The sequence below is a fragment of the Miscanthus floridulus genome, chromosome 10 (genome assembly GCF_019320115.1).
Source record: "Miscanthus floridulus cultivar M001 chromosome 10, ASM1932011v1, whole genome shotgun sequence".
Taxonomy (NCBI): Eukaryota; Viridiplantae; Streptophyta; class Magnoliopsida; order Poales; family Poaceae; genus Miscanthus; species Miscanthus floridulus.
This window is the reverse complement of record NC_089589.1, coordinates 64,690,118-64,703,892: the sequence shown is the minus strand read 5'-3', so window position 1 is coordinate 64,703,892 and position 13,775 is coordinate 64,690,118. Positions and strand designations below refer to the sequence as shown.

General features: G+C 39.6%; 2 protein-coding genes and 1 long non-coding RNA gene across 5 annotated transcripts; all 3 read left to right on the top strand.

Moving 5' to 3' along the window:
- Positions 1-177: 177 nt before the first annotated feature.
- On the top strand, positions 178-3,971 carry LOC136488773 (2-oxoglutarate-dependent dioxygenase 11-like). The gene is made up of 4 exons (XM_066485594.1): positions 178-375; positions 2,652-2,899; positions 3,043-3,364; positions 3,552-3,971. Exons 1-4 carry the CDS (start codon positions 178-180, stop codon positions 3,795-3,797), a joined length of 1,014 nt encoding a protein of 337 aa, XP_066341691.1. The 3' UTR covers positions 3,798-3,971.
- Positions 3,972-8,482: 4,511 nt separating this feature from the next.
- Positions 8,483-9,988, top strand: LOC136488771 (uncharacterized). Its single transcript, XM_066485593.1, has one exon. The coding sequence runs from the start codon at positions 8,483-8,485 to the stop codon at positions 9,986-9,988; it is 1,506 nt and encodes a 501-aa protein (XP_066341690.1).
- Positions 9,989-11,014: 1,026 nt separating this feature from the next.
- On the top strand, positions 11,015-12,971 carry LOC136486685 (uncharacterized). Of its 3 annotated transcripts, none has more exons than XR_010766916.1 (3): positions 11,015-11,158; positions 11,235-11,420; positions 12,735-12,971. It is a non-coding gene; the product is annotated as an uncharacterized lncRNA (long non-coding RNA). The 3 variants fall into 3 exon arrangements; XR_010766915.1 differs by having other exon boundaries at positions 12,732-12,971; XR_010766914.1 differs by lacking the exon at positions 12,735-12,971 and adding an exon at positions 11,502-11,566.
- Positions 12,972-13,775: the final 804 nt, after the last annotated feature.

Genomic DNA, 13,775 nt, shown 5'->3' with positions numbered 1-13,775 from the left:
GAAGTTTTGACGTTTTTAAATTCAAATTTGTTAAACGACCTCAAATGATGAAACAACCAAAATCAAACTGGTAGATCTCAATCAGAAACAATAAATTTGTAGTTTATGACTTTTTCATCTGAATCTATTTAGGGTTCTAAATATTTATTTTAAATTCTGAAAAGTGAATACTAGGAAATGAGCGCTGAGAACGTGGCGGAGCTGACGCCGGAGGCCATCCAGCGGTACATCAGGCCGGAGTGCCCCGACGATATGGTTGCTCACCATGGTGAGAGCATTCCAGTGGTTGACCTTGGCAGGTTTATTGATTCCCAGACCTCGCAGCAGGAGGCTGCCGTGCTCAAGTCTGCGTGTGAGGACTGGGGGTTCTTCCAGGTATTAAGATTTCATTTCTCAATTTTATTTTGGTTTGAAAACTTTTATTGAAACACACCTTGCCCTACTAGCATCCACACGAGTCAATACATCAACTGTGAATACTACATATCAATAACGTTAATTATATTAGTCTTGTCTTTGTTCATTATAATCATCTGAAAAAAATCAGACTACATACTTGCTTCGTACTACTCCGTGCTGGCTGTAGGTCTCCCTACCGTTCAGCTCACATGTCAGTAACACACGGCTAGTTTTTCCCAACAATTAACCGTGCAGCGAGAGCAAATGCAAAGCTTTTATTTTTCATTATTTTAATGATACCATATATAGATCTATGTGTGATTTTTTTGTTCCAATAAAAGGAGTAGTACTGAAGCTCAACCTTTCCATTGCCATATAATCCGTCCGTTCCAAACTATAAGACGTTTCAGTTTTTCTAAATACATTGCTTTTGTAATATATCTACACATAGTATATATATCTAGATACATAGCAAAAATTGCATATCTAGAAAAGCTAAAACATTTTATAATTTAGAACGGAGGGAATACTTTTCTTCACTCGGATTCTTTTATGATATTTTGCCATGGCATTTTTCCCCCACAGGTAAGTTAAACCCTGTCACTCATGTCCTAATAGCATGTCAATTCCTTTTAATTGTGACAGTCACTATGTAAAAAAAAAACACATCACAGACGCGGGTTAAGGCAAATCACAGACGTGCTTTTGTGATAACGCGTCTGTATAATAAGCTTATACTACAGACGCGTCATGTCTGTGATACACAAACACACGTCTGTGATAAGAGTACACACGTCTATGTAAAGAGTTATCACAGACGCGCATAAACATCACGCGTCTGTGAGGACCCCTTATCTCAGACGCGCGTAGCCAACACGCGTCTGTGATAACAATTTACAAAACAACAAAAAAGAAAAATAGATAAACCTCGGCTTTGTAACCACTACCACATAATACTTCAAATCAGTATTCAGTACAATCCAAAACAATACATAATACTCCAATCAGAAAGTTCACAACCGCATGTGCGCCAACTAAATCATTTAATTCCATTAGTTCACAACCAGTAGGCCCAACATGCATTTTAAGCCGGTTCACATCATGTAAACCTAATAGCCATTTAGAGAGCAGTCCTAAACAAAATGCAATGAGTCCTTAGTCCTTACATTGAGGTTTGCTTCAGCAATCTGTTCAATTTGGGATGCTTTCTCTTTTGCAACAGCTGCAGCCATTTCAGCTTTTGTTGCTCTTGAGCCTTCTCAATTTATTGGCTATTTGAGTTTTTTACATAGTTAAATAGTACCATTGATGTTATATTTTCCTTGAGAAGCTGAATGAGTTGCTGAGTTGGACCAGATACATATACCCCGTACCTGCCTCATCCCCATTACAGCATCTTGAAGAGTTTTACTAAAACTCAGTCATCATCACTTGAAAAACCATTTGTATAAAAATCGTTTTCTGTATCTTTTCATTGTCGAACAACTTTTCTATATCTTATGCGCACTCTAGAGAGTTATTTTCGCTCTCTATCTTTGGTTAGCGAGAAATCTGAAATAGAGGGTAGCTATACTTCGGTAACTAATTAAAGAATCTGTTGGAGCGTATTTTTTTTATCAAAATCTCTATCCCTAATAATTTTTCAGTTTTTTGCAGTAGGTGCTCCATCCTTTTGGGACTGAATGGAGCTAATAATTAGGAAGGATATAGAGAGTCGCTTGAGCTTCTTTTACGGCCTCGAAAAATTTATCAGATGATACCATACTTGTAACAACTCCCTAATAAATTAGCATAAAAAATGTGTACAATTATTAGCGATGCGTTTGACATCGATTATGATAGTTTTGTTTTTTACAACCAGTGTCTCGTTTGTCTCCTCGCAAAAAAAAAAAAACAAAACTAGTGTCGTTTGTCTATTTTATTTTAATGTTTGCTGGCCCACTTTACCTTATCTTACAATAATTAATTTGGCCATGCGTTTGACATCGATTTTCGTAATTTTTGTTTTTTCAGCTAGTTTCATTTAATTTGTTAATGTTTGGCTGGCTGGCTCATACCTTATTTTACAATAAATAATTCACACTACAATAAACTATGAAATGACTTGGGACAACATATTCTGCAAACTAATTAAGCCTTATCCCAATTAAATCCCACCCTTCTGTCTGCTTTCAGAAAAATGATAATATTGAAGTTCCCTCTCCAAGGAGTCAGTACAACATATATAATACAAAGTACAATTATATTTACAGGTGAAAAACCATGGAATTCCAGAGACAGTTCTTGAAAACATGAGGAACAACCTGGAGTACTTCTTCAGACTTCCCCTGGACGAGAAGAACAAATTTGCTCAGCTGCCTAGAGACCTCCAAGGCTACGGCCAAGCGTTCGTCGAGTCGGAGCATCAGACACTGGACTGGTGTGACAGGCTTTACCTGGTGACCCAGCCACCTCACGATCGTGACATGAGACCATGGCCAACGACTCCTGTCAACTTCAGGTAAGTATCTTAGTCAATTATATATGTGTATGCCCTTGATGTTATACCATTCAATCAATTAATACAGTTAGGGCCATCAAGCAATTAACATCTGCACGAGCAGCATCACCAATTATTCTGAATTGTTTCGATTAACGCAACAGGGGATCCATTGAATCCTACTCCTCTGCGGTGATGAGGGTAACTCGATCGCTCGTGCAGATGATCGCCAAAAACTTAGGTGTCGATCTGGACAAAATTAGAGATACTTACGTCAGTCAGGCATTAAGGATGACCTACTACCCTGCATGCCCCGTTGCTCATGACAAGGTTTTAGGTATTTCACCGCATTCCGACATTTCTCTTCTAACATTGGTATGGGAGCTGAATAAGGTAGAAGGGCTCCAGATCAAGAGTCAAGGTGCATGGGTGCCAATAAAACCCCACTCCAAAGCACTGGTCGTGAATGTAGGTGATTTTCTTGAGGTACGCAACTATAACTATTATTGATGAGCTAGCCACATCAAGTGTGTGCTATCTTTTCTTACTTGTATGTTGTTCATACTGAATAACATCAGATCAGATTTTGCAAGATCATGAAAACCAAAAGGACTTATCCCCACACTCTAATTATATGAGACCCTCAACATTAACAAGCACTTCTAATTTGTAGATACTGACAAATGGGAAGTACCAGAGCATTGAGCACAGGGTCACTGTTAATCCTCACAAGGAGAGGATGTCCATTTCTGCATTTCACCTCCCAAAGTTTGATATGAGTGTGGGTCCACTATCTGAAATAGTTGGAGGTGAACTAAAGAAATACAAGACCCTGAGAGTGGACGAGATTGCTAAGGTTGTTTTCTCCAGCAAACTTGATGGGAAGAAAACCAAAGAGTATGCCATGTTCAGCATCTGAGTGTACAAAGATCAGAAGATTGTCATATGAGCTACAAGAGCAGAAACTTCAACTTCCATAGCTGCAATCGCTCGAAACCTTTGGATTACCCCACTTTGGCCTTGGGGCTGTCACTTATACAACAATAAAAGAATAAATAAATGGATCGATGTATGCAATTGTTTGTTCTATAAATGAGAGTGTGTAAGTCTAGTCAATATAGAAGTACAGATATGCTAGTATGACTGTAAAATAGTAAGGTACTGATGTGAATGCAACTTGCGAAAAAATGATATGGTCCCCTTTTTTCGGATGGATCCCTGCACAGAAAGGATTTTAGGACAGCCCCCCTGACCATTTTGTGATGATGCTTGCTTTTGTTAATCATTTTTAGAGTAGGACATTCTAAGGTGACCGTCTCTATTAATGAGACAGATATCCTAAGCTAAAGAGTCAACCATTGTTAATCGATGAGCAAAGACGTCTAGCTCCGAAAATGACTATCAACAGTCCCCCTCTATAAATTGATTAGAAGAGGTGGTCGTTCTAAGGGCCCGCCTCTAGAAATAATTGTCTACCATAACTTTTTTTATATGAACTCAGATGAAGACAAACCTTACAACAAAACTATAGGTCTTGACGCGATCTACAATTTTTTAGTTGATTTTTTTTATTTGAACTTTTAGAGTCCAAAAAATTAGTTTTAAGCTCTAATAAGATTTTAAAATTTAAAATTTAGAATTTTCAAATAACCTCAGATGTTGACATGATGTATGTGAAAGTTGGTTGGTCTTGATACGGTCTACAACTTTTTAGTTAACAAGTTTTTGAAATTTCAAATGACATTGGATGTTGATATATGATCTATGCTAAAGTTTTACGTGTCATTGCAATCTACAACTTTATAGTTACTAAGTTTTTATTTTGAAAACATTTAGAGTCTCAAATATTCATTTCAAAATTCTTAGGTTTTGATATTCAAGTTTTTGAAATTTTGAAACTATCTCGAGACAAACCCTATAATTGAATTGTAGGGGTCGGTAAGATCTTTGTAGTTGAAACTTTTTTCATTTGAAATCATTCGGGTCTTGAAACATTTATTACAAGATTACAAAATATTGATACAAAAATATCATCATATATATATACACAAATGAATGTGTAGTGTAGTGGCAGAGAGGTGTGCATAGGTGCGGTGGAGAGGAAGAGAGCATCGGAGAACTTTTGTAGGTTTCGATCCATAGGCAGTTTTTGGGCCTTAGTTTTTATGTGATCTAATTCAACCCCTCTCCTCTTAGGCATCACGGTGCCTACACCTCCATTTTGGGCATGACACAAGAAACCATGATATGGATGTTGTTTCTATTCTCCCTTATAGGGAGAGCGAAACGATGACACACTCACAAACCATAGGAAGCGCAAAGTGAGATTGCAGTGAATTACGAGATAAATTCACCTTGTCTTCTTCCCCATTTTTCAGATCCTTGCTCTATGAGTAGACATATGCTTACTTTTCAATAGAAAGAGCCTTAGGAGCTTCAGCCATGCCCTTAGTTAAGAAGCTTCTCTAAATGTGTACATCTCTTTAGGAGGTTTGTTCTTCCATAAGACCTCAGTGAAGGGAGAGTCATCCTTGACAAAATCATTGAGAATATCCCCTTACACTGGCGCTATGATGAGTTCATTGAGGAATAAGTTGAGGTAAGCCCTAACTAAGAACAGGAAGCACCAATAACCAAATCAAAAACTTTGGCAGGTCCCTCTCAATATTTGGTTGATGAGGACCCTCCTGAACCTCCAATTTATCCCTCCATTACTTTGATGACGATCCAATATCCCCAAACTATGGAGGTGCCTCTAACTTCCTAGTAGAGGACAAATGAGGGCATAAATTGTCTGAGCGAAGAACCCCGTGATCCAAAGGCGGTTGAGGAGAAAAAAAATCTATAAAAAGCCCTAAACAAGGAGTGATGGAGGAAGACGTGTGGTCTATGAACATTATTGAGGATCAAATCTAGTGCCTAAAAAAAGAAGGTTTTGGTCTGCCCCCTGACCCCCGAGCGCTCCCTAACGGGTGACTCGGGGGGTCCCTCGCCGGCACCGCCGGGTAGAACCCCTCCTGCCTCTCCTCCGGCCACCGCCGCTACCACTCTCCGGCGTGCGGTGGTGGCGGCCAGTGGCGCCGCCCAAAAAATGGGCCTCCCATCGAAGTTTCTTTCTCCTTCTCCCACCACACCTCCTCTTCCCCATGAGAGCTCATTTTTTTTCTGCCAACAATGGTGGCCGGCGGTGTGCTGCAAATGCCGGAACTCAGTCCGCTAGGCCCGGATCCGGTGACCCCCACACCGGATCTGGCGGATGGCAGGAGATCATGTGTTGCGGCCGGCAGGCTTGCTAGCACAGCAACCGGCGGGCGCGCAGGCCACGAGGCCGGGCAGCCATGCCCGGCACCAGCCCACACTACTAACTTCTGACCCTTATACCACGCTTTTTTGTCGCAGCGGCATGGTTTCGTTGCAACAAGCGTTGTTATCACAACGATTTTCACTTTTGGTTGCAATAGATTGGTTTTTTGCCATGAAGATTGTTTTGTGGCCATAGGTGTGGAGATCGTTGCAAAAAGTAAGTGTTATCGCAACAAATTATTGAACGGTTGCAATAAGTGATTAATGTTGCCACAATTTGATTTGTGTTGCGGGCAAGTTTATTTTCGTTGCAATAGTAAGGTGATATTGCAACTCTTTATTTTATGGTTGCAATAGCCCATCTATATCGCCACGAATATGTTCCGTTGTATATAATAGTCGCTTGCGTTGCAAAAAATTGGTACATATAGCAATGAAAAAAATAGTTCGTTGCAATCACTAAGGTTGCAACGATTATGGTTTCGTTGTATGTAGCAGTTTTGTTCATTGCAAAAAGGTTATAATATAGCAACGAAAAATTACATTGTTGCAATACCTAAGCCTTTCCACTTTAATGGTTGCATTCATTTTTTTTAAATGATAACAATATGGGTTTCAAACCTGAGACCTCTTGGTCTTGAAAGTAAGACCCTACCACTAGGCTACGTCTATGTTTGTGTTAGTAATAGCGAAAGTACCCTATATTAATTAATGTTGACCAGTTATATTGGAAAAAGGATCTAATCTAATTTTACATATCACGTAGAGGTCGTGGCCTGTAGCTCCTATCGCGGCTCCTTCTCTCCCACGGCCTCTCTTCTTCCCCCACGCGCTGTCTCCTTGCAAAGAACATGGTGGAGGCCCCCCCCCCCCTGATCCCTACAGCTAGCACCAGCAGCTAGCGTGGTCAAGGCCTCCCTGAAGCCTTTGTCGTCGCGGCGCCCCTTCCCTACGGCCGCAGTCATCACGGCCCTTGAATTCCCTGCAGCGACTATGGCATATTGGTGCCCTAGTTCCTTCCTGATCATCGACGAGATAAGGAGAGCGAGCACCGTCCAGTCCTTCCTCGGCGTGCGAGAGGGGACGGAGCGTTGAACCAGTTTCACCTCGCCCCTTCATCATCCACGAGAGAGATGATCAGCGGCCGGCCAGCGATCATCGACGTGAAAAAGAGAATCACGTATGCTTGCATTATTGCTCAGTTTTTTCTCTACATATTACTGTTAAGTTTGGTACTTGACTAGATCAAATTACTCACTGTTGTTGATAATCCAGACAAATTTTTGCAAGATTCTTATTCAGATGCATTGGCTAATCCACACATTTTTTTAATTTGTCTGGTTCAGTGCAAAAACATTCCATTCTTAGCCAATGGTACTCTATTTATGCTGAGGTCTAGCTATTTCGTTTTTGGCTTGGTCTAGCAGTGTTGATTAGTTATTGTGACTTTAATGTGTAATACTCCAATCTGAGTTTCGGTTCATCACATTTATTTTAAGGAGATAATCATTTGTTTCCATTAACTACGGTTCTGAGCATGGATGGAGAAAACAGCAAAACACGCTAGGTAGCTGTTGTCACAATGGACAGTGCTAAGCTTCTGAATATTGCTCTAGATATACTAGTATATAAAGTTTGATAAAAATGCCCTTTGGATGCATTAAAGTTTATTAAATTATAGTTAAAGTAAAGGGCCCTTTTTTAAGCTTGGCTCAGAAAATTGACAGATTTTTAATTTTCTTTATCTCTGATAAATAAAGTTTATAATAATGTCATGATCCCTTCAATTTAACGTGCTACAGGAAATCATTGTGATATTTTGAAGATATAATTAATGGCACATGATGATGATCATAGTTGGATGCTGTTGCCTCGGTCATCAGTTGAGTGGCAAGCAGGTCTGGACAAATTTATTGATACTATTTTCGAAGGCACCTATGCATCAGAACTGCACCATGTCGTTCAAGGTGCTGTGGAGTCGTGTACAAAAGTAAATCCGAGGTTCAAATGGACTTGCTAACTAAAGGGTTTGATGAGAACTTTGTCAAAGAGAAAGGTAACGCTGGCATATTTTTGAATGATGATAGGGATCTGAATGTAGGCCCACCAGATGATGCATCATCCGCCAACAATCTGTTGTCTGCATTAATTAGGGGTGCGACCAATGGCAATACCAATGAAGAGCCTTGTGAGAGTGTAAAGAAATTCTTTGATTTGTTGAAAGATGCGCAACAAGAGTTGTGGCCAGGCTCATAGCTTACCTAGGTATCATTCTTGGTCAAGCTCTTTCAGCTTAAGTGCATGGGTGGATGGAGTAAGGAGAACGCAGAGCAAACACTTAGCCTATGGAGAGATACGCTCCCCCCAGGACATTGTGTCCCAGATACTATCAAGAAAGCACAGAAGATTATCCACGACCTTGGGCTCACATACATTAAGATCGATGCTTGTGTGAATGACTGCGTGTTATTTCGTGGGCCGTTGGCTGATATGGAAACGTGTCCAACATGTGCTGAGAGTAGGTGGAAGAAAGACGACACAAATTCTGATGAGATTGGCGAGTCTAGCGAAAGTGGTGGAGCAAAGAAGCGCACTCCTTGCAAAGTTCTAAGGTATTTTCCACTTACTCCTCGATTGCAAAGATTATATATGTCAAAGGAAACATCATCATTGATGCAGTGGCACAAGGAAGAATTGGTTAGTGATGGGAAAATGCAGCATCCAGTAGACTCATTGGCGTGGAAGCACGTGAATGATAGGTATAAGTGGTTTGATTCTGATCCACGTAATGTTAGACTGGGACTTGCATCTGATGGCTTCAATCTATTTGGGATGTTGAATGTTAATTACACTTGTTGGCCCGTGATACTGATTCCTTATAACCTGCCTCCTTGGCTGTGTTTGAAACAACCTTATTGGATGATGTCGATGTTGATACCTGGGCCTAAATCTCTTGGAGTGAACATTGATGTATATTTGCAACCTCTGATCGATGAGCTACATGATCTATGGGTTAATGGAGTTTTAACATGGGATGAGAAGGAGAAGAAGAATTTTACTCTACATGCAATTCTGCTGTGGACAATTAATGATTTCCCCGCATATGCGATGTTATCTGGTTGGAGCACAAAAGGTAAGTTTGCTTGTCCTTATTGTCACAAGCATACTGATTACTTGTGGTTAAAACATGGCTCAAAGCATTGCTACTTGGGACATCGCCGATTTCTGCCCATGAACCATAAGTGGCGAAGGAACAAGACGAGCTTCAATAACAAGGCTGAAACTAGGGAAGCTCCAGTGCCGCTCAGTGGTGAGCAGGTGCTGCGGGGCTATGAAAGTTTCCAGCAAGTGACTTTTGGAAATGATACAAAGAAAAGAAAGCAACGTGACGAAGAAAATAGGTGGCACAACTGGAGGAAGAAGAGTATTTTCTTTCAGCTTCCTTACTGGAAATCATTGCTAGTACGACATAATTTGGATGTCATGCATATAGAGAAGAACATATGTGAGAGCTTACTGGGGACTTTGTTGGAGTTACAAGGTAAATGCAAGGACAGTGAGAAGGCTCGACTTGATATGCAACATTTGGGTATAAGGCTAGATCAACATCCAGTGCTCGAAAAGGGTAAGTACACCTTGCCACCAGCGCTGTACTCTCTAGGTAAGGATGACAAGGAAATTCTGTGCAAATTTTTACATGGCGTCAAGTTCCCTGATGGTTATGCCGCATTGATGATGTGGATAAAAGAAAAGAGAAAATATGGAAAATTGCCAAGGAGCGGTACAGAGGATGGCGATCTGATCTGAGTGCCACATACAAGGCTTATAATAGTTATAGTGAGAGGATACGAAATAAACCCGAAGAAATACACCTTTTTGAGTGGCACTACTTGTAGTTGTATTTTGGATCTGATAAATTCAAGGTCAGTGCTAGTAAAATCTACTTTGTCAAACGAAATTGATGGACCAAAGTTGCATTGTTACATACCACTTGTTCTCATTCTGCAGAAACTTAGCAGCCAGAACTCCTCCAACCGTCAGCAGCAAAGAACCAAGCATGTGATGGGTTCAAAGAACTTCTCACAATGTAGCTTTGAGTTGGTAATCATTAGATACACTAATCTAGTCCTTCCCTTGTATGATGCAATACTTGTGTGCTGAATTTTTTGGCATCCTAGAGAGACCAAGAAACTAGTGAAGAGCCAAGTGATCTTCTTCTTTGGAGGACCACTCACACAAAACATGGCATATGGTCAAATCCTGTATCAGCTTCAGTATATGTAAGTAAATGTTTCGTCAACCTTTTTTATAGCTGCTGGTAGTGTCAAGCAACTCTTTACAGGTTCTGTTATTTAATTTAGGAAAATGCAACCATGAAAATTGGTGAGATTGGATTAGAACCTGATAGACCAGCACTTACAACTATTGAGGAGAACATGATTTTCCAGTCATGCTACAAAGAAACAATACAAATCAAATCAGCCAAATTACATGGGCATGGATATTTGGCTACGTATCGAACTCGCAGAGAACTTATGAAAGAGAACCTTGAAGTACATGCACGTGCTCAAGCTGCAGCTAGGGAGAAGAGCATTGCTTTAGAAGCGAAGGTTGACAAGCTCAAAGAACAGATTGCGCAAGAAGCTGCAGAAAGGGAAAGGGAGAAAGAAAAAAATAGGAGGAGGATGCAAGAGGAGCTGGAAAATGCTAAGATAAACTTAAGAGAAGAAATGAAGCAAGAATTTCTTAATATGCTAGCACAGCACAAAGAAGGAGCTATGATTATGGTATTAGAATAATTTTTTATCCTTTGTACTCTTGATAATCTTATGATTGTGATGCCTAATCTTTCACCCCCAATATTTGTATGTATAGAGTACCCTGCAAAACAATGCCAGTACACAAGTTACACCAATCATAGAAGAGGAAGATGAGACCGGTGGACATGAAAATGAAAATGAAGATGGGTTATAGGAGGTAATGACATTATTTCACTATGTTCCATGTACCTTGAACTGTAGCTAAAATAGATCAAATAACTTGATGATTGTAGACTCAGCCTGGAAGCGTTGTCACCGTACAAAAAGGTGCACCAGCACCTACTCGCTCCACTAGAAGTACTGCACGTCCCAGCAGAGCTCTTTTCAACGAAAACACTGCAAATGTGACTGCATCGAAGACATATATCACTTCACAGCAGCTGATGAATAGGACAAGAAATAATCCCAAAAGGAGGAAGGTAACAACCAGATAATTGGAATCTAAATTCTTGCATGATTTAATGAAATTTTATCAAATGTGACATTCCTTGTTGAACTAGGAAATGTAGAAAATACATTGAACATGCGTGCTGAAAACTGCAGCTTGTGCAGGTTTGATTGGGTGAGTTGTTCTGAGTAGTAATCTACCTTTTCTATGATACTTGATAATACAAAAGTTGTAGAGAGTTTAGAGATGTTTGTCATCGTGAAAGGTCATGATTTTAGACCTAGAGAATTAGAGTTATGAATTTTGAAAGTAGCCGGTCAGGTTTTTACCTTGGTCTGGACAACAGTGGGTGTTTGTGTTTTTTGACCATGATAACTGCAGAATCTTATTTAACAAATAACTAGAAAGATGTAGAGAATTTCATGGGCTTTCCGTATTGTTAAAGAATATAATTTTTCGTTGTCTATAACTCAAGTTATGATTTTTCTAATCAACTAAACTGCTGCTGCTTTAAAAATTCAGAGAAGGCAGCTGCTACTGTAACATATGCAGTAGCTGCATCTGATCCGTTGAAAAGGCCATGATGGATAGGATCAAAGCCGTATTTTCTTCTCCATCCCTCCCCAAGGCTTGATGATAGACTCTGCTTCTTTTAGCAGAATTTATAAAGAGCAAAAGAGAATGCATACATCTTATAATGCAATCAAATGGAACACAGCTGCATGTGTCTAGACTGCTACAAAAACTTGTATTACCCAATAGAACCATACCTTCAGTATGTAGCCTGCAAAAAAAAATATAGATTATCATTTGTAAAGTCAATTGAACTTATATAATCGACCTATACTTACAATGAAATTTTGCTAAAATTCCCAGCCATGTACGCTTCCAAGGAGTAAGGATTGCTGACATCTTGAACAACATTTAAACTCTGAAAAGAGAGGGATATACAGAGACCAAAATAAAGATTGAGAAAGTAGAGAACAAAATATCAAGTTATTGTGAAAACACAGAATGCTATTTTCATGGAAAAACATAATTGTAATAAGCATACAGTAAGAATTTGAGTAAAACTAAAAATTGATTCATACGTTTGTGGTTCAGGAACAATGGAACATGACTTCCATCTTTTTCATGGAAAAAGGAATTGTAGCAACTAGACCGACAACATTTGCTCATTTGCAGAATTGCAGTAGAACTTCAACTATGCAAAAGCTTGGTTGATGGCTTTTGTATATGAAATTAGAAATTAGAACCATTTTATATCTTCATCTCTTTACACTTGTGCAAAAATTAGTAAACTTAATATTGTTCTAATATCCCAATCATATTCTTTTGGCAGTAGGCGGACAAGGTTTCAGTGGGAGGCTCATAATCAAGCGAGGACATAGCTGAGGAGATGACATGTTGGCCTGCTAGGAATTTCTCAAGTGCTGCATAGATGTTAGGAAGTTTGTAAAAAGTTGTCAAATAATGAGTTAATTGTACACTCGTTTATGATTTTAGCTACTATTTCATGGGTTTGGCAACATATTGAATGATTAATTATAATTAATATATGTGGGTGCAATTGCTTTTGATATGGTTTATTGATTTGCAATGATGACTTATTAAACCAAAATTAAATGTTACTAGCGTTGCAATAAAAGCTATACCTACGAGCCGTGATGCGTGGCAATATGTTGTATGGCAACTGACTTATTTATGTTGTAAATAATACTATTGCCATAACATGACTATTGTTGCAATAACAATTAATCTTCCGCAACGAATAAAATTGCGTGGCAAATTCTACTGTTGCAACGACACCGAGGTCATGGCAATAATGAACGGTATATCGCAACGAATAAAATTGCGTGGCAAATGATACTTTTACAACGGCAACGCGGCCGTGGCAATAATGAACTGTATCTCACAACGGATAAATTTGCGTGGCAAATGATACTATTGCCACGCCAAGACAAGCGTGGCAATAATGTATACTCTCTCGCAACGATTACATTTGCGTGGCAAATGATTTACTTACCATGGCACAACGGTCGTGGCAACAACACCTTAAGCAACAAAATTATAGCGTGGCAACAAAAATCTATTGCCACGCTATCACTCGTTGTATTTACCACCTCTCGCTACGAAGACAAACATGGCAAGTGCTCGTATTGCCACGCCAATGAATGTTGCGATAACGTCCTATTGCAATGCTTGGCAACGTTGCAAGAAAAGCTAACTCTTGCAACACCAAACTAGCAACGGTTGCAAGTTCTTATTGCAACATGACTTTTTGCAACCATTGCCAACGAACGCGATTTCGTGGTATGAACTACCTTTTGCAACAAAATTGAGCCTATTGCAACGTTTTCTCGTCGTTGCGCAAGGGTTAGAAGTT

Coding starts and splice junctions, on each gene's coding strand:
- LOC136488773 (XM_066485594.1), top strand. CDS start 178: ATGAGCGCTGAGAACGTGGCGGAGCTGACGCCGGAGGCCATCCAGCGG. Junction 376..2,651: donor AGGACTGGGGGTTCTTCCAG/GTATTAAGATTT, acceptor TTATATTTACAG/GTGAAAAACCATGGAATTCC. Junction 2,900..3,042: donor ACGACTCCTGTCAACTTCAG/GTAAGTATCTTA, acceptor TTAACGCAACAG/GGGATCCATTGAATCCTACT.
- LOC136488771 (XM_066485593.1), top strand. CDS start 8,483: ATGGGTGGATGGAGTAAGGAGAACGCAGAGCAAACACTTAGCCTATGG.